The sequence below is a fragment of the Scleropages formosus genome, chromosome 17 (assembly GCF_900964775.1).
Source record: "Scleropages formosus chromosome 17, fSclFor1.1, whole genome shotgun sequence".
Classification (NCBI taxonomy): domain Eukaryota; kingdom Metazoa; phylum Chordata; class Actinopteri; order Osteoglossiformes; family Osteoglossidae; genus Scleropages; species Scleropages formosus.
In genome coordinates, this window is record NC_041822.1 from 3,966,062 (window position 1) to 3,986,598 (window position 20,537).

Genomic DNA, 20,537 nt, shown 5'->3' on the forward strand with positions numbered 1-20,537 from the left:
ATATCCTTGCTATTGGCATTATATGTTTACATTTTCTCAGGCTGCATATGGACTGGGTCATAGTTATTGTTTACACTGTGATAGGAAGCTTCCCAGCTGTTACTGGGCATATCAGCGCACCCTGTGGTAAGTTGTCAACCCAAAGCAATACATTGCTCTTTCTGCTTATGGCGATGGGTGCAACAGTCAGAATAATAAATCGTGTTTCTGTTCCACTACACTAGAAGAATGTGTGACATCGGATGTGTTTTCTTCTTAATGATCAGATGGGCGTACCTAAGAAGAAAGGTGTGAAGACCCTGAAGGAAATGGAGATGAGACAAAAAAAGCAAGGGGCCAAAGCAATCTCATTCAACATGGTCATTCTAATTATACATTTTTAGGACAGTACCAATGATGAATCTCCTGTCTTCTAAAATATACATACGGGTTGCTATTCTTGAATCTGCCATAATCCATTGTTCTATAAATCTGTGGTTGCCTCGATCTGGAATTTCCCCCCAGAACTCATTAAGTTACAGACATGTGATTTATAAACTTTTAATATAATTACTGTGTCTGAGGATTGAGCTTAGCTTCTACATGCTATAAGTGCTGCAGAATATGAAAGGGAAAGGTAAGAATATGAAAGATGCAGTTTGTTCCTTTGAAGTATTATTCCTGTTATGACCCTAGGCATCTAGGGGTGACTAGTGTGTAACATCAGGTTAGTGGTGACGAGTGGTAACAAGGAGCCAACAAAAACACACGTACAACAAGGGAGTGCTGAAGTGCAAGTTCTTTTTACTGGGCAAATACGTGCAGAAATTTGGGTGATTATAATATTTATAGAATACAAAGACACTGTTCAGGGGGAAAAGAAACTAGGACGGTGCCAAAGCAAAGAACGTAGGAAAACCAGACTGAACTAACTGAAGTTGGTAGACTATGCAAGCTATGGAACGAAACGAAACCAAACAAAAGGGTTTATAGCATCTAGGATGTCCTAACTAACCTACTCTACCAAAAATCAGAAGTATAGGGAGTGGCACCTGCCTCTTCTCTAATATGTCTATAGATGTCCAAAATCTATGTGCTGGATGTGTCGATCACGTGACATGCTTACCTGTCCAGTTTTTCGCCAAGACGACAACACAAAGGCAATATATAACAAACTATAACAAAAACACAAAATGACACCAAGCCAAACAAGCATCGTGAGACAATAGTCTGAGTGTGTTGGGAAACGGTGGGGTTTTTAAGGTGGCGGAGTCCGAAGGTGATTGGTCAAGCGGAGGAACTGGCAGCAGGACTGGTGATGATGGAGAGGGACGGCAACCAATAATAGACAATGAACCTGTACAGGGAGCAAAAATACACTGAAAATCTGTATATGGAAGTGTAACCGTTCCATAATTTTTCACTGATAAGAATGACTGTCGGTGCCAATACAGCATCCTTGCATGACACTGTATCAGAGAGCACATAACACCACAAAAGCATTAAGATGAATTTTGTTTCATACTAGCAACAAATAGTGACTCTCTTGTCCATACGTATTTACATATACACTATTTATGTAGCAGATGCGTTTCTCCAGTGCTGTACGACTCGGCAAAAGACAAAAGTGCATTACATCAACAGACGAATTTACACGCAAAGTAACGGTTTTCAAAGCAATCAGTTTGTAGGTAGTTACATGTAGGATTAAAACTTTAGTGACATTACATCAATAGGCACATATAGAATTGATAGGAAATAAAAATGTATTTGAGACATCATGTAGTTTTGTAGAGTAAATGGACCTGCAGAGAAATAAGTTTAAAAGATCAGCTTTTAGGACATTATATGTACATAAGGAGGTCAGAGCAACCGTCAGACTCAGATGACACTGGATCCTCAGGTTTTCATTTTAACATTAACTTCAAGCAACTACATTAAAATTAAAACAAACTTAAAATGACTGATAATAGTGGATTCTTTTGATAAACCTCTGTACATCACTGATTGCTAACTCATCCATTCTATGAACATGGACAACACTTATCTTGTTATTGGTCACCAACACTTTGGAAGACCGTACAATGAAACTGGTGCCACGCTCCAGCTGTGTTTCTTTTTTTCTGTCCAAATGTGTTTTGGTTCCAGTCAGCGGCAAGATGTGGAAAGCGAGTGGCTTTTGCTCCACAGCAGACAAATTTTAGAAAATAGAATGGTAAAGAAAGTGTGTAAAAGTGAAGAAATAAACAAAAAAAAGTTTTGTCATCAAAAATGAAAATGTTTGTAATATGAGGTGCCAGCAAACATATTCTCGCAATCATTAAAGCTTTCGCACTGTATCGTACCCCACACAGGGACTGGAATAATGGCCACTGATTGCTGCTGATGTATATTCTGCTGTCTGATGGCCTGGCTTTTCCGGTCTGTCATTTGCAACTTGCTTTTTTCTCTGTATTTTTTTTCGTAAGGCTCAGCAATTAAAAACTTTCCATTGAGACCTGAACTAAATTTCCATTTAACATGATATAAATCACAAAGCTGTCCCCAAATTATTGGAAAATTGAATGGCGAAAAAAAGCTTTGGTGATCTTTCTTCTGCCACTGCCTTTCTACTTTCTGTGATATATCTTTGTTATCTACTTCTAGCCTTGCCGCAAACATCCAACTTGGTCCGTTTTCAAAAATAGCCTACAGTTCCCCTACCTGCCAGTAGGGGCAGCAAAACGTACCCAGAATAGAAACTCAAGCTGTTGGGGTGCTGGGTGAATGGGCAGCTTCCCAGAGCACAGTCATTGTATATTTCACTGGTTACCTCTGATTACAGAAACTACGCAGCAAATAAACAGATGTATGTTTCTCTTATTACACTATTTTGACAGCAAACTTAAATTAACCAGATGCTGACAACCATGTTTATTTAAAGCACCGGTTGCTTCCTTGTGCCTAGTTTTGTGAAGTGTGTCATGAAACATGCGGCCAGTATTCAAGGAAAAACACATTTTTAACACATTCTTCCCATACAATCCCCTGTTACACTGCAACTCACCTTCCTTTTACTCCATAGTTTGAGTCTCCTGTGGTACTTGATGGAAGACAGTGGTACTGCCGCACACAGCGCAGCACTTGAATAGGTGGTTGTAGAAATTATGCGTTTTTTCAAATTTTTTAAAAAGTAAGTTTACCTTTAATGTTGCTTCATGTTAATAAATGACAATAAAATAAACTGGCATCCATGTCGTATTTTACATGACGCTTTCCAGTGTAGAGGAACACAAAGACCCTGAAATGTATGAGCTATTGATGAAATAAAATAAAGGTCTTTTAGGAAATTTTAAATGCATTTTAGCCTTTTCTGATGTTTTTACCTGTACCTAATCCTTTGATTTATTTTGGGATTAACATATATTATTAAACTTTTATTATTTGTGACATAGTGAGTGGACTTCGGAGCAATTCAGAATTAAAAATATAGTTGGTAGTGGATGTCGGTCTGTAAGATGTGGTACGAGTATATTTCTGAGCATAATGTGCAAGAGGGATCAACTGCCAGACCTCAGCGATAGATTCTGAAAGAATGCCCTGGCATACCTCACAGCTGACTATGTGCACAGAAGCTATTCCTTTCCATCACCATATGCCATCACAGTTTGCAAACTACCAGTGTTAATGCAGTCAGTGATGCAGTCAGGACAAAATTGCGGTCCAGATACCTAGAACAGCGATTACTGTATGGTATGTCCCTGAGGCAGCACATATTTGTTACGAATTACTCCACATGTCTGCCATCCCGCCCACCTTCCACCCACCCCCCCCCTCCGTTGTCTCAGTTGCAGAGCAGCTAGATGGGCTTTGTGCTTTCTTTTCAATCAGTCCCATAAACATCAGCCATCCACATTAATCACCCAAAAGACCCAAATATACTTCATCAGAGTAAGCTACATGGCATTAGTGACTCCCTTTGGTCAGAAGTCATTTGAGTTGCGTTGCTGTTTCTGCTGAAGCCTTAAGTCGTACAGAGTCAGAGTGGAGCAGTTTGTCACACAGAGAGAAGTTAAAAGGTCATTACAGTAATCTTGTCTGAGAGGTCTCCTGCTGGGATTAAGAGAACACAGTCTGTAGTAAAAACCTTTTTCCCCCTCTTGGGTTGTAAACTACAACTGTGCCAGATAAATCTAATGCTAGGATATTGAGTACTTCGTAAATGCCACTTCTGCATGTAAACCAACAATAGCCTGGTTATGAAATGTTTTGGTAGTGTGTAGGGTACCTCGAGCTTTGTAGGGCATCGATAGCATTGATTTTAGTCATACGTTGTGCTATAGCCCTGTACGAGATCCTTACCCCTTCTAAAATGTGACTAAGTGGGTTTATTAAGAGTTTCCTTTGAGTAAATGTTCCCAAAGATAACACCCTGTTTACTGTTGGTGCCTAAAATTTAATTTTTTAAATCAGACATTTAATGAAGCTCTTAGACACATCAGTGATGTAGCCTGGGGTCATGTGGTGTTTCAGGTCTTTCAACATCAGGCACCCTCACTCATCCTGATGTTCTACCTTGAACTCATGGCTCACCTCTCCTGACCCACAGCAATTTAGATCCCTTCTCCACAGCCTTGGTAACAATTTTTATGGCCTTCCTCCTCTGGCTGCCTGTGGTACCCAACATACTCTAGGCCCTGTTCAAATACTTCCCTGCAAAACTCCTGCAGCCTCCATTGATGGGCACACACCTTGGCTTAAAGCTTTTTGAGCAGTATTGCTGCACTAGTCCTTGTACTTCGCCATCTTTCTTTCATTAGTCTCTTCTATCTGTCTTTCCCAAGGAACTGAAAGCTCCAACAAGTGGACTTGCTTGGAAAGCTCTGACAGCAACAAGATGTCTGCCCTCAGACACATCCCTGTAATAGTTGCTGGAAACCTTAACTGCCTACCTAAATCAACCATCAATTGCCAGTCTCATGCCATCTGTAGGAGCTCTGAATTGGCACTTGAGTGCTGATCCTGGTTTTCACCTACCTTGACAACTACTCCCTGCCCTGAGTTAAACCACACTGTAAACTGCAGTGCTGTGGAAAAAAAAGCATTTGCCTCTGTTTGCTTCCTGATTTCCTCTATTACTACTTTTTTGACACTGAAAGTGTTCAGGTCTTCAGCCAGAATTTAACATAAGTTAAAGGACACCTCGGTCAACATTTTTTAAGTAATTAAGTAATTTAATGAATAAAGTTATACACTCACAAAAATTAGCACAGTGAAAAGTAATAATTGATTGCACCACAACTGTAATGACTGTAACTAACCACTTCCTATTTCATTATTACTTATTTAACTTGCTGTGGAGGAATTGTGGTCAACTCTTGCTTGCAGAACTACTTTAATTTAGAAACACTGATAGGCATTTGAGCATGAACTGCTGCTTGTTTCAGGTCCTGCCGCTCTGCTGAGTTTAGGTTTGGACTTTGACTAGGCCACTCCAAAACTTGGTTTTTCCTTCTTTTCAGCCATTCTGATTTTGACTTGCTTTTGAGTTTTGGATTATTGTTTTGCTGCATGACCCTATTGCACTTCAGCTTATCAATGGATGCCCAGACTTTGTATCATGAAGAGTCTTCAGGATACAGAGTAAAATTAATAGTTCCTTCAATTATGGCAGTTTATCCAGGTTTTGAAGCATTAAAGCATCACACTACCACCACCATGTTTGTGATATGTTGTTTTTGCTGTGGAATGTTATGTTTGTTTTATGCCAGATGTATTGGGACCCATGTCATCCAAAACGTTCTGCTTTTGACTCATTGATCCATAGAACATTTTCCCTAAATGCTTTGGGATCATCTCAGTGCTTCTTAGCAAATAAGAGATGATCATTTATGTTGTTCTTTGTTAACAGTGGTTTTCACTTTGCTACTGTCCCATGAAGCCTATTTTTGCAGGGTGTCTTTCTCAATGTGGACTCATGAACACTGAGCCCAGCTAAGGCAAGAGAAGCCTGTAGTTTGCTGGATGTTTGTAGAATCCCTTACTGGACTTACTGGAAGATGTTAATCGATGCTCTTGGAAAAATTTTGGGATGCTGGTTACTCCTGGGAAGATTCACTATTCTTCCAAGTGTTCTCCTTTTGCAGATTATGACTATCACATATGTCACTTTGTGGCATAATGGGCTTGTTGAATCTTCATGCTGTCAACTTGACTCATAGTAAGGGTCAAAATAGATGAAGTTTATATTGAGCAGGGCTGGTTGCAATCAAACTTGTCTGTGTTCAGTCGGTTGATTTTTATCCCTTTAATTGGGTTAATTAAGAGCAATAACTTTTTCACACAGTCCCAGTTGGTGCTCGATAAATTTGTTCATTAAATACATTAAGTACAAAAAACTTCTTTGCTCTAATGTCCTTTAAATTTAATATTAGACTTTGGTTGAAGACCTGGAAACATTCAGGTCTTAAACCAATTCTGATTCAAATTTCAGTTCTGATTGAGATTTGCAACAGTAGAGGAAAACAGATATTAGCAAATACTTTTTTTCAGCACTGTGAAAGCAGGGTGACTACCAGTACTCGCTGAACCACCCAGGAACCCAGTGCAGGTGGTCCTTGATTTATGATGGTTCAACTTAACGATTTTTTCGACTTTACGATGGTGAGCTGGCCATAGAAATTCAGTAGAAACCGTACTTCGAATTTAGAATTTTCATTTTTTCCGAGGCAAGCGATAAGCGGTGCAATACTCTCTCACAATGCTGGGCAGTGGCAGCCATCTGCATCTCCCAGTCTTGTCACGCAGAGGTGTGTATTAGGCGTATTAAATACATTTTTGACTTAACGACATTTTCCACTTACAGTGGGTTTCGCGCAACGTAAAGAGACCATCTGTGTATGTAAGAGTTATATTTTTATATGTGTGTTTATACATTATATCAAGTTAATCTGATGATTAATGTCTAATAAAAGAGAATAATCCATGGGGTGCCATGAAAAGTAACCTTTAAGTAACACGCTACCACAATGCAGGTGCTATCACTCGTACGTAGTAGACCGACGGTCTACGGAGAGCCTGCCTCTCCCCTGGTGCTTGGCTCCCTTACAGGCTATTACAGGGGATACAGGGAAAGTAAGACACACAGCCACAGCAAATCATGGTCCACAGAGGAGGATTTACAGTAGGAGCTGTCAGGATGCCAGGATTCAGCAATCGCACTACATGCCCTCGGTAGACTGACTTGGAGCTCTGCAATACAGATCAGTACTCTGGATTGCTCTGCGTTCTGGGGAGTCTCATTAATCCCTTTGTTATAGCTCTCCAGCACATTTACTGTTTTCTCTAGCATGTTTCACTCTTCGTCCGAATCACAATTTTTTACCTGAGTAACAAACATGTAGTCCACTGTTTCAGTTTCTCTACTCAAAGAAATAGTACAGTATCCGCGTTCCTAACACACCAGTTTTCTCAAGGAGTTCATCTTGAACGTAGCATGTGCCTTCGTGAGATTTCTACATCATGCCTCAAGGGTTCCAAGAGTGAGTCTGTCTCTGTGAAGTTTACATCCTCTCCCCTTGTTTGTGCAGATGCTCTCCCATGTCCAAAGTCATTTTGGTAAGTTCACGTGGTTACCTTCATGTGCACAAGTAATGGGTCAGTACTCTGTCGGTGATGCACTAACCTTCATGTGCTATGCTTTCAACTGACTTTGTGTTTTGAACTGTGTAAAGTAAGTGCAGCATTTACATGCCCTGATTCGGTAATTTAGTGGGTGAACAATGTACACACATCCCTCTACTTGATTTACGTAAATCCAGATTTAGGTAAAAAAAATTCCTGGCATACACATTATTTACTGATAGCGCTTTTATTTTACTCAGAACATCTGAAATACGTTAAGTACAAGTTGGTGTAACCAGACAAGGCAGGAAGTTGCATCTTCCCAGTTCCCGTGTTTTGAGCCTTGAAGACATCTCCTCTCCTCAGTGTAGTGCTTTTTTCCCATATTTTTTACCCTTTTTCATTATTCACAATGCCTGGTGGTAAACGTGCGCTTGAAGGAAAACAAAACTGTACAGCGCACAGCAGTTGATTTGGAGATGACATTGAAAATAATAAAGAAGTATGAAGGTGGACAAAGATTATCGTCTATAGCACGGGAACCAGGTTTAACTGTATCGACTATAAATACGATTGTGAAGGATACTGCACGTACAAAGGAGCACGTAAAAGAAACAGCTAGCATGAAAACAACAATAATATTGAAGAAACGGCAGAATCTGACATATGTAACTTTTGACTTACGTTAAGGGTTGAAGAACGGTCTATTTGCGTAAGTCGAGGGGCATCTGTATTACTGTAATACAGTATTCCTTTTTGAGTTTGTCTGTTTATAAAGGCTGAGCCTACTGGCTGTTTGACCCTTTTGGCTGCAAGATACTTGTGCTACGTGACAGAGTAGAACCAACAAATGTGCTGGTGTATCAGAACAACTGAACAAATAGATGTGATGGCCTTTATCTCAGCAGAGAGAGCGTGGTGAAGGTATAACTGCACTAGTGAAAATCGTGTGTGGAGATGGTGCACAAGTAAACATCTAAGCTGGATGACTAGCACTTGTAGAAAGAGGCCTTGAAGTTTCTTGCCTCAACGTTAGTTTTTGTGTGTGTCACAGACCACGTGGTCATGTAGTCTGATCCTTATTAACTATTGGATGTTTTATGCTCTTCGGTGTCATTTGTTGGCACCATGGTTCAGTTCTGCTGGGTGTCGCGTAACCTTGTTGTTTTAGGGATTTCCAGGTATTGTTTATGTCATGTGCTACATTTTCACTGTAAGCAGTAGTATTAAGGTATTAACTTGAAGATATAGAATAAACGAGAGGCAAACAAAGTGAAACACAACCAAGTGAGACGTGAAATTACATGGGACCAATTGAATTTGGTGCTTGAAGCGACAGTTTAAAGACACGCCCAACAGTTTGGAAACTGTGTTTCATAGAGGAGACACTTCTTTTGTTGGCTTGAGGCGAATCCCTGCACCACCGGTAGAACATGGACACGCTATATGAAGTACAACAGTACAGTATGAATGACAGTAATGGAAAAATAACAAGGATTTTGGGCTGGCAGTATGTGCCTCTGATTTAATCCACATCCTGCTTCGATAGCCATGTGAACTGAGACGTTACACTTCTCTTGCGATGCACGTGTGCATGGTTGAACTACTGCGGTTGCTACTTTGCTAAAAATAGCCCTCTCATGATGATGTGCGGCCCCTGGACCAGGTGATTTGAATAAAAGCCTACATCATTTTACAGAGTGCATGGCACATACAAAAAAGTCATCGAAATGGCTCAGAAGACCGAAGTTTAAGGGGGAGGTGAAGAGCAGCGGAGCGGATGTCGCTGTCACTGTCATCGGGGGAGAAGCGTGCATGTTTGGGTCCTGTGCTGTGCTGACCCCAGGGCAAAAGTGGGGGCAAACAATTATCCTACACTGTCATGGGTGTGTGAAAAGGTGACCGTGGACTTGTTATGAGCCAGATTGCATATGGAAGGGTAGCTAATCATGCTCCCAATATTTCTTGAACAGAGCTTTCTTGCAGAATTCCTGCAAAGTAACTAATAGCACGTCACAGCACTGTTTCATTACACGGGCCTTACTGTTTTCAGCATGTTGCGTAGAGTGCACCAGAATGAATGTACCAGAATACTGTGGTACAATGGCGGGATTTCCGCATTGAAGACGACGGATTGTTTCCCAGTGTAGCAGTTAATGTGACATCCGCATTGAGCTCTGCTCCGTTATCAACCCGGCGAGGGCTTCAAACGCACAGCCCCAGATAGGAGCATCCCTGGGGTGTGTGCTCAAGCTGCTTCAATCGCTCTGATTGTACTGTCTTTTCAAAGCCTGCAGTTTATTAAATTTGTCACATTCGGTTTGTATTTCTCCACCCTTCTCTGCCATCATGGCTTAAAGCTGAAAGCACCTAGAGCAAAATTAACATTTAATTAAAACATCCTTCATCATAATGTATGGTGTTGCAGGAGAACAGCCGTGGCTCGTTGAATTAGAGACTCCGGGGGGAAAAAAAATGTTAGTCTCTAAGAGATATGTATATAACATTGTTACTGTACTGACTCCAGTTATCAGCACTGGAGGCGGAAAAGGAGTGAGAGAGCTGTACAGAGAGCACCTTTGTGTCCTAATGTTCTCATTCATTTTAAACAAGCCACATCTGAGCGGTTGTATAAGCCCAGGTGGACATGACTTCCAGGCGGGTGGGATTGCACGAGCAGCTCTGTAAACCGGCTTCCGCAGCAAGGCCACGCGCAGACACGGCTCTGCTGCCTTCTCTGCAGTCACGGAGACGGACATGTGACGCAGCTCGAGTGCGACCTACAGCAGCCGTCGGCTGCATCCCCTGGACCTGCTGTAGCTTCGGTTGTTCTACAGGTTGCATCTCACCACATGTGAGGGAACAGATGAGAGAGCTGTTGGGTCTGCCTGTTACATCACTGCCTTCTGTTGTGACAGACTGAGTTGGCCTGGCTGGAGCCTATGTCCCTCATCTACTGTCTGCTCCAGCGCTGTCACTTTGACTCCCAGGATTAATGTGCTTCATCACATCCTTGAAGCATCATGATAAATGTTTACCTTCATTTGTTCAGCTCACACTTTTCTCTCAAGCGGCTTAAAATGTTAAGTTACTTACCGGTAGTTTTTACAGCCTGGTGTTTTTACTGGAGCAATTTAGAGTAAGTACCTTGCTCAAGGGTATTACAGCTGGAGATGGGATTCAGATCTGCAACCTTGGGTCCAAAGGCTCTAGCTGTAAGCACTGTGTTACCAGCCTTAGCTTTTCCCTCATCACACCTAAGCAGTTTGTCTGGTTCATTCAAAATGTTGTCTTGCATTTCGGCAGGAGAAATCACCACATCCTGTCCAGGCAGCTTCATTTGAAATCCAAATCCAAATTTAGTTGTTGCACTGAAAACCAGCATACCTCTATTCTGTAAACTTGGTGTGAGTTTTACCTGGATGTATGTAAAATTCGTGTAGCGTACTGGTTAGCGCTGCTACTACCTTTGCACCCAAAGGTTGCAGGTTTGAGCCTCACCTCTGGCGATCGTACCCTTGAGCAAGGCACTTACACTGAAATTGCTCCAGTGAAATTACCCAGCTGTATAAATGGGTAAATCATTGTAACCTTAACACTGTAATTTGCTTTGGAGAAAAAAAACATCAGCTAAATGAGTAAACGTAAGTACGTGGACATAGAAACTTCACGTTATGCTTTAATAAGTTACATGTGTGACTGTCCTTTTGCCAGTTCCGGTGAGCACTGGCAAATAACGAAAGCGTCGCTCATCGTGTCCTTTTACATCTCTTCTTTCTCTGCTACAGCACTACTTCCAGATTGTCTTTGGCCACGATGGGCAAAAGCCGCTGGAACTGCGCATGGAGGAGGAGGCAGATTGTGACGAATGGGTGGAGGCCATCCAGCAGGCCAGGTACTCTGTGCGTCCCTGTGGAGGTGGCTTTTAAATCCCGATGGCTCTGTCCATGTGGGCATCCTGTCCTCCTTTGTCAAAGTCAAAGTCAGCTTTATTGTCCTTCTGCCTATAGGTGAGTTACGGATGCAGGAGAACGAAATTCCGTTTCTCTACGGATCTCCGTGCCACATAAAACATGCAGTGCACTTTGTAAAATAAGATAAATACAACAGATGAGTGCAGAAACAAGACAAGACAGTGCAGTACACAGGTCAGAGTGGCAACAACGTACACAATAGATAATATAGACAGACAATGTACACAATGAAACTATAAAAAGATTTACGTAAAAATATAACTAGAATATAGATACAAAAAGCCTATACATGACATGTTATTTTAACTGTAAACTAGAACAATTAAACATTGGACAATGGAGACTAGAGACACTAGACAGCTACAGGAGCTTATATAAGTTCAATAACTGTTTTGAGGATGTTATTTGCTTAAAGCATTTTGCTGATGCTTTGCTCTTCCAGCCACACAGACAGAATAGAGAATTGTACCCTGGAATTATTTTCTACTTTTTAAATCGTTTTATGTGCAGGTTTGTACTGTCTTATTGTATCATACATTGCTGTTTCCTTGCTGTGTGTTACTTTTCAAATAATATATTGTAATAAAGTAATATAGTTTATGAGTTATCAGTGTAACACATTAGTGCTATAGTCACATGATCTTGTATTTACAAGATTAAGATTTACGCAAATACAACTTCCTTTGTCCTATATGGTATAAAATACTATAATTTACTGTTTTAAGTACAGCTAGTGATTTAAGCACTTGTAAACACATATTTGAAAACACTTATATCTGTTGGTTATCGCACAGTTTAAAGTGAATATATAGAGCCCTTTATGTACTTTCTCTCATTTTATGGTGTGGTTAGAGCTTCTGCCTTTGGACCCAAAGATCACAGGTTCGATTCCCACCTTCTTGTAGGTAAAAAGTAACAACAATTACCCAGTAGGGTCTCAGTCAAAGTCACTTCATTCTTGAGCCTCATTAATGGCAGACTGCTCTCAATTTCGCTGTCCCCTCCTGCAATCCTAGCTACTCTGACATAATCATTGAGCGTGAGGTGCTGATGCAGAAGTACATCCACCTGGTGCAGATTGTGGAGACTGAGAAGGTGGCGGCAAATCAGCTCCGCACTCAGCTAGAGGACCAAGACACGGAGATTGAGCGGCTCAAAGCTGAGGTACACGAAAGCACCAGTCCATGCTGAGTTTGCATGTTCTCCTCATGTTAATGTGGACGTGTTATGGGCGCAATGGAGTAATGCAGTGTGGGATAGACTACTACTTTACTAGTGCAGCAGATCTTGTTTACAATTTTCTAAATTTTCTGAAAATGTTTTGCTTTTGCACATTGTATAATTTATTATCTAGACTGGGTAAGAATTTCACATTCATATAGTCCTTGTTCTCCTAATGGGTGACATTTATCTCATGCTGACAGTCACCACTATGTTCTGGGCAGTTGTTCTTCTCTGCTTTTGCCCTTTAATTCTTAATGCCTCTCTTTCACGTTAATATGGTATTATTCTTTATTCTTCCCTAATCCTGGACAGATCTTCGCAAGAACCTCATATCAAGCTGTGCTGACACTTTTATGTTAGAATCATACAGCTTAATGCACTTGTCCTGATGACTTGATGCCTGATGAAGTCATGGCATTTCCTAGTGAGGCACACTAATGGTTGGATGTTTAGTACTGACTCGGGTGTGTGTGTGTGTGTGTGTGTGTGTGTGTGTGTGTGTGTGTGCGCGCGCGCGCGCGTTCCATTGTCCAGCATAGTCTTTTTGGTCTTCCCTGCACTGGGTGCTCTAAGCATTTGTAGGCACTAATTATGTAGTGTGGCAATGGAAGTTTATATATTTTCAGCTGTGGTTTTTTTGGTAATATTTTATGTAGCATCTGCGATATTAATGGATTCGATTAGTCAGTGGCTGGAAATCTAGTGAGCACAAACAGGCGATGAAAGCCGATTGCTCACTGAATGCAGCCAAATTCTGCAGGCTTGGTGTCACATTTGGATATTGTGCTCCTCTCTGTTTTTGAGTATCATCCTTTTTGGACCGCACAAGTAGTTAAGTAACAGAACGGAGTGATATGACATCAATTGTACAGCGGACTTCAAATGTACTTGCTGTAAGAGACTATAGGAGACAATAGAGAGTCCTGACGTACATTTGTGGTGCAGTGATATAGTCGGACTGTTTCAAGGCAAAACGATGATGTTTAGATCCGTTGAAAGCAACACCGCACAGTATGTACTGAACACTGCTGCAAGTTAAGCACTTCTCAATAGTTTCCCAGAATAGGATAGGGAGCATTCAAAAGCATGTGTTCCCGGAAGTATATATGTCTTGTGGTTACATAAGAGTCAACAATTCACCTTTCTGGATTATTCCGTGGCACCGAACTGTGCCGTATGAAAGAAATTCTCTGCAAAAGAAAGACATTAATTCCACAAGTTTTGCCCCATCCAGTGAAAGCGTCATGGTCCATTACCAAAACTTAAGCTTCTGCTCATGACATTGTTTCAGGGGAACTTTGCTGAAAGCCAGTGAACGAATACTGACTTTTTTGTGTCAAAAAATCATGACCTCATGAATCTCCTTGCACAGGAGAACTGAGATTATTTTGTTCTTGCCTTTTCACATGATCTTCCCCCCGAGTTGCTTTAACTGAAGTTTGCCGTTTTTTGCCGCCTCGGTTTTTCCCGAGTTTTACGTTATATGGTTTCGGACCATGGAAAAAGTGAATTCCAGTGAAAGCAAACGAATCACTTTTGCAAGGGCCATTTTTCTAGTCATCTCTAACCTTTTTGTCCGCTTTCCCACTTTTTGTGTTGATTTTGGACAGTATTTATGAAAATACCTTGTGCTTTGTTCACACCACTGTCTGGAGTTTCAGCTGTAGTGTTTGCCAAAACCGTGTGTGCGAATGGCAGTCATCGCTTGGCTCTGCAAATCTTTCTCTCGTTTCACCAGAGAAAATCTCCCTGTTTTTAAGTTATATCCGAGTGCATGCTACCCAGTCAAAATACACGTCCCTGTGTATTTAGCAATGGAAAATTTTGTGCTCGGTAACTCATCCCAGGGGGTGCAGTGACACAGTGGGTTTGACGCGGTCCTGCTCTCCAGTGGGTCTGGGGTTCGAGTCCTGCTTGGGGTGCCTTGCGACACACTGGTGTCCTGTCCTGGGTGTGTCCCCTCCAGCCTTATGCCCTGTGTTGGTGGGTCAGGCTCCGGCTCCCCGCAACCCCGCATGGAACAAGTGGTTTCAGACTGTGTGTGTGTGTGTGTGTGTGTGTGTGTAACTCATCCCAGATGTTTTAGAAAGATACATAGTCAACTTCAGTACCTCACTGCTACTGGTTTTTCTTTACCTGAAACCTAAATTTAATTAAATTCAGTTGTATATTAAGTCACGTAGGCTTCCGCGGCCATTGTCATTAGACTGGAATTTAGCATCTTCCGGATGCAATTGTCTTTCGTTAAAACTGAGCTCCAGTGTCTTGGCCAAACCCATAAAACTTAACCTATAATATTTACAATATAGTGCATATTGCTGCATATATTTGTCTCGATAATTGACTGAAGGAACAGTAACTTCTGTGACTTTTACGTCTAAATGAACCCTAATGTTAGTTAGTGCCCAAGTCATATTGATTAGGACAAGAAAACAAGTCCATTCACAGCTTTCTTCTTGGAGCTCAGGATGTGTGAAGTTGTCGCAAACTGTTCTGTCCTGTTCCTTGGATTCCCGGTGATGTGGGAGTCGCACATTTCTCTCGATGCATTTCAGCGTCGCTCCTTACCGGTTCCGTCACGGAAACCCTAATGGCTGTTCAATTCTGCTTGCAGCATCATTATAAAAAATTAAACAAGTATAAAAAAAATATGCACAGATGTGCAGTACGACGTCACAACAATAGCACATGGACGCTGAGGCTCGTGGTGTGTTGTTGCCAACACATCAGCTGAATGAGGTGATGTTTGGTTGATGACTGCTACTGGGCAGCTCTCTAAGTGCTGCCTTCTTCTAGGATAAGTTAGACTAAGAACAGCAACACGATATGTAATAACAGCGTGTTGATTGCCTGCTATATATAATGTGTGTGGGAACTTGAATTGAGTACTGAATGCAGTTACACATCAGCTACATCACAGCTGGAAAAGACAGAAAAATATTGAGATACGGGTGTCACGGCTTTGCAGAGAGCAAGAGAAATGCAGCACGTTGCTTTGCGGTGCGTGCAATGCTTCTTGAACTGATTCGCTTAGCAGCTGCTCCAGCGTCGGCACCAGTATAAACACAGGACTCGATGTGACAAGGCTGTATCATGGCTTTTTAATAAGTTTTACTGGTCTTTTGGGTGTGGGATAGTTCTTAAGCTTGACTTTGACATTGATGCAGAGATTATCGGTGGAGGTCATTAGCAAGATATCCAAGGCTTTTTCGAGGGTTAGATCATTTACGTTATACTAATAGGGTTGATTTCACTGAATTCCTGGTTCTTATAAGCCGTCCAGTCAACTCCTGTCAGCAAATTTGGTGCAAGTCAAGAAACAATGGGAGTGGCCAAAAATATTACAACATTTTTTTTGAGTATCATAGGCATAATGAGATTTGTGTGGGAAAATGTGCATGCATGACTGTGCTGAGAGATTTTTTGGGGAAAAAAAAAATGCTAGTGGGCCTGTGGTCTGAATAGTGACAGATGGAGGGAAGGGTGGTGAGCAGCAAGGTTGGCCATTTATCTGCTTAGTACAGTGTGTGATTCGCCCATCCCAGTCACTGTAGCCGGAGGATCTTGAGTGCTTTATGAAATCCTGCAATCCTCTGATTGCAAGAAAAAGGGATTTTCTAATGTGTTCTTTGCATCATAAAATTGCAGTGGCTACCACAGACTCCCAGTCTCAGTATGGTAAAGTCTTTGGGTTGACTGCAGAATTAGGGCAAGGCCAAAGCGGTTGAGTACTGGATGTGGAAATGGTTTGTTGTGCTCTGTTGGTTATGCACAATCTCCTCAGAATCTTATTTGTTTGCTGCTTTTATAGATCATAGCCCTGAATAAAACCAAGGAAAGAATGCGGCCTTACCACATATGTCAAGAGGACGAAGACCCGGATATTAAGAAGATCAAAAAGGTACTGGATGGGAACTGGGAGCTCAAACGATTGTGGGTCTGCTTCTCGCTTTTCACCCAGTTCAGTGGAACCTTTTTTCATTTTAACCTTTGACAGACAAATATTTATACCATCTTAATTCATGTTGCACTTCCTTTTCTCTTTCAGTTCTCTAATTAGGTACTTATGCACAGTTAAATGTCTTTGTTAACAAGAAGGATTCTTTGCCAAGTGTCAAGTGCCAGGTGTCTAAACTGTGATTGGAAACTTTGATATTTTGTGCAGTTCCTTCCTATGGTGCTGCATGAATGACATTTTTCTTTTTTTTTTTTTTTTCTTTTTTTATTATTTCATAGTGGCCTTTATAAGTGATGATGTGTGTTAGTGTTTAAAAATGCTGTATGAGTGTGGTTGGTGCAGCCCTTTAAGTAGCTGTGCCCTAATGAATGCTGCCTTTTCATCCAAACCTGCGGCAGCTGCACAGTGTTCAGAAGTGATTTTGAGTTCACAGCTCTGTCCATGTGCACTGCTGCTATCCTTGGTGTAACTGCAATCCTGTGCTGTTCTTGTGCTGTCTCTGTGCAGGTCCAGAGCTTCATGCGTGGATGGCTGTGTAGACGGAAGTGGAAGATCATTGTTCAGGACTATATCTGCTCTCCCCATGCAGAGAGCATGAGGAAGAGGAACCAGATTGTCTTCAATATGGTGGAAGCCGAGACGGAGTACGTCCACCAGCTCTCCATCCTGGTCAACTGCTTTCTGCGGCCGCTCCGAATGGCGGCTAGTTCTAAGAAGCCACCCATCAGTCATGATGATGTCAGCAGTATCTTCCTCAATAGGTGAGACTCCGAAAAGTGTGTACAGCATATCTCTGCAGAAGATTCATGACTGTGTCCGTTTTCCATGTAAAATGCAGTATTCACCCTTTAAACTCTCTTTCAGGGAAAGAATGTAATTGCTGGTGCAGTTAACACAGTCACCTTAATCACAGTTAAAGATCTGCTATATACAGTGCTTGGAATCGCATGGTTTCTTGGGGTTTGTAACACACTCCTCTAGTCCCTTTTGTGTGTTTTGTACTGATGTTTTAACTCCTTCTTCTTGTTTCTTATATTCTAGTGAAACCATTATGTTCCTTCATGAAATATTTCATCAAGGCCTCAAAGCACGGATAGCAAACTGGCCTACTTTAGTTTTAGGTGAGTGTTATGAGGCTGTTTATATGACTATCCAAAAAGGCTGTTTTAAGTCTACTGTCATCCTCCTGGCCTATATACCATAGTAGGCATGTTGATGTCAGAAAATCTCTAGGTCTGTACGGAGAGGTGCCAATCTCCTTTGGCTATCTCACAGGCTCAGCTGCTTGTGGAGCTGTGTTTACCTCTCGCAACAGTAGCCACCAGGACAATGCAACCTGTCATTTGAAGCTGTGAAAGATAGAAGCCTTGCGCTTACATGGTTATCTTGACTGCCACGTTGTTGGATTTTCCCAGTGAAAGGTGTGATTCAAGTTTATTGATTTAATTTAATTGGTTTTTCTTTGTCAACAGCTGATCTGTTTGACATCTTATTGCCCATGCTGAACATCTACCAGGAGTTTGTGCGGAACCACCAGTACAGTCTGCAGGTTCTGGCCAACTGCAAGCAGAATCGAGATTTTGACAAACTGCTGAAGCAGTACGAGTCCAATGCTGCCTGCGAGGGCAGGATGCTGGAGACGTTTCTGACGTACCCTATGTTTCAGGTGAGCTTTTTATCAGGTTATACAGAAACCCTTGTACCACCTTGTATACCAAGCATATTGATAGATCTTGCTGCTGCGACTGATTGCATGAAGAGAAAAACCTTCACGTCAGCATTATTGCCGCAGCATATATTTTTAGCATTAAGTTAAATTAAATTAAATATATTTTTGGCATTAAATCAATTCATTGGGCTTACAATCTAAAAGACTTCGTGCTTTTTAACAAATTGCACCAGTGAGTATACCGGGGTAATGTGAAACAGGTGTATTTCCATTGATGAGCTGTTGTCTGCAGCTGAGTAGCCTTGCTGTGGTTTGACAGATCCCACGGTACATCATCACGCTCCACGAGCTTCTGGCCCACACACCTCATGAGCACGTGGAACGCAAGAGCCTGGAGTTTGCCAAGTCCAAGCTGGAGGAGCTGTCTAGGTGAGCCACACAATAGGGCTTTGGAAATCTGGCTGAATGTGAGATTGATTGCAAGAGGTTGGACAGTCTGTAACTAAGATCTAAAGAGAAGAAGAGTACAGTACACTTTTTATTCCCTGGTGTGGGTGAATCAGCAGCGGTTGGACGTGAGCTCTCATACAGAACAAGAAGCTAATGGGCAGGGGAGTTCAGAGCAGTGTCATTTGGACCGGGGCCTGTGGTTTCATCTTGCTGCTGTCCTCTCAGGGTGATGCACGATGAAGTGAGCGACACCGAGAACATCCGCAAGAACCTGGCCATCGAACGCATGATTGTTGAGGGCTGCGATATTCTGCTGGACACCAGTCAGACGTTTGTGCGCCAAGGTGAACTCATAGTATAAGGTCTTTCAAACCATGTCACCCGACAGAAACAATCTGAGGAAATATAAACAAGCAGTCTCTGGAATTAACATTTACAAAGCTGTTTTGATGGCTCTTGTGTGTTTTTGAAGGAAAATTTTCAGATTTTATGAGGTGTTTGGCTCAATTATTCAGAACAAATAATATGAATAAGAAGGAGACAATGAAACAAAGACATCTGCCTACAATAAATTATTTCTGGAATTAGAAAACCATTAATTCAGATTAAGTTCTGCCTTTGACAGACTTGCAAATTAATTTGTACTGATTTGTCTTATCTTGACTTCCGTAACTCTGTGCTATATGCAAATGTAGGAGTAACATTAGCGTGCGGTGGAGGACGAGACTGTGTTTAGTTTATTATTTGGCCCATCTGTTTCTCAGTTTTCCTCTCTTTCCAGTTTTTTTTTTTTTTCTTTCTTTCTTTTGGGAACTGCCACCCCTTTGAGTTACTGTTACTGTGCGTGTCTCTCAGTGTCAGTTTGCCCTTCTGAACACCTGTCCACTTATCTTTCTCTTTCCTTTTCTGTTTCTTTGGTGTTTTGCCCTTTCTCCCTGTGTCTGTTTGCTGGTCTTGCTCCTGCGGTCCCCCTTCACTATGTTTTCCTCTCTCTTTGAGTTTTACTTGCCTACCTGTTAACTTTGGCTCCCTGTCTCCTGCCATCGTATCTCTCAATCTCTCACGTTCCCTCTTTGTCATTTCTAATTTTGTCCCCCCCCCCCAATCGCTGCGCGTACGCCAGGCTCTCTGATTCAGTTGCCCTCCGTCGAGCGTGGGAAGCTCAGTAAAGTGCGGCTGGGCTCCCTGTCCCTGAAGAAGGAGGGCGAGCGCCAGTGCTTCCTGTTCACCAAACACTTCCTCATCTGCACTCGCAGCTCTGGCGGCAAACTGCACCTGCTCAAAGTAAGTAGCCCGCGTGCTTTCGCCAGGAGTATGTGTTTTTTTTACACTTACAGCTGTAATAATCACTGAATACCATGATTACGTAAGGAATTTATTATACAGTGAATGGTAGTGCTATGAATTTTCCATTTTGAATACTTGCATCTATCCATCATCTGCAACCGTTTGTCTCGAGTGAGGTCGCTGCGAACCAGGGCCGTACCTGGCAACACACGGTGCAAGGCTAAAGGGGGAGGGGACACACCCGGGTCGGGATGCCAGTCTTTCGCTAGGCACCCCAAGCAGGGCTCAAACCCCAGACCCGCCACACAGCGGGCACCGGCCAAACCCGCTGCGCCTGCACGCCCCCCCCGATTTGAATACTTCAGGGATGATAAAAATAAAAGCATGAGAGACA

The 20,537-nt window shown here is 42.1% G+C and overlaps 1 protein-coding gene across 4 annotated transcripts in view; it reads left to right on the forward strand.

Annotated features, from left to right (window-relative positions):
- Nucleotides 1–20,537, forward strand: part of rasgrf2b (Ras protein-specific guanine nucleotide-releasing factor 2b) — a 57,819-nt gene that overhangs the window by 10,634 nt on the left and 26,648 nt on the right. For 3 of the 4 annotated variants that reach the window (XM_018760054.2, XM_018760055.2, XM_029259423.1), the window contains exons 2-10: nucleotides 11,370–11,476; nucleotides 12,572–12,719; nucleotides 16,591–16,680; nucleotides 17,245–17,498; nucleotides 17,779–17,858; nucleotides 18,210–18,403; nucleotides 18,726–18,835; nucleotides 19,082–19,200; nucleotides 19,980–20,140. In XM_018760054.2, coding sequence (XP_018615570.1) covers nucleotides 11,370–11,476; nucleotides 12,572–12,719; nucleotides 16,591–16,680; nucleotides 17,245–17,498; nucleotides 17,779–17,858; nucleotides 18,210–18,403; nucleotides 18,726–18,835; nucleotides 19,082–19,200; nucleotides 19,980–20,140 — 1,263 coding nt within the window. Of the gene's footprint in view, nucleotides 1–11,369; nucleotides 11,477–12,571; nucleotides 12,720–16,590; nucleotides 16,681–17,244; nucleotides 17,499–17,778; nucleotides 17,859–18,209; nucleotides 18,404–18,725; nucleotides 18,836–19,081; nucleotides 19,201–19,979; nucleotides 20,141–20,537 lie in introns of those variants that run through there. The other variant, XM_018760056.2, reaches the window with a different exon arrangement.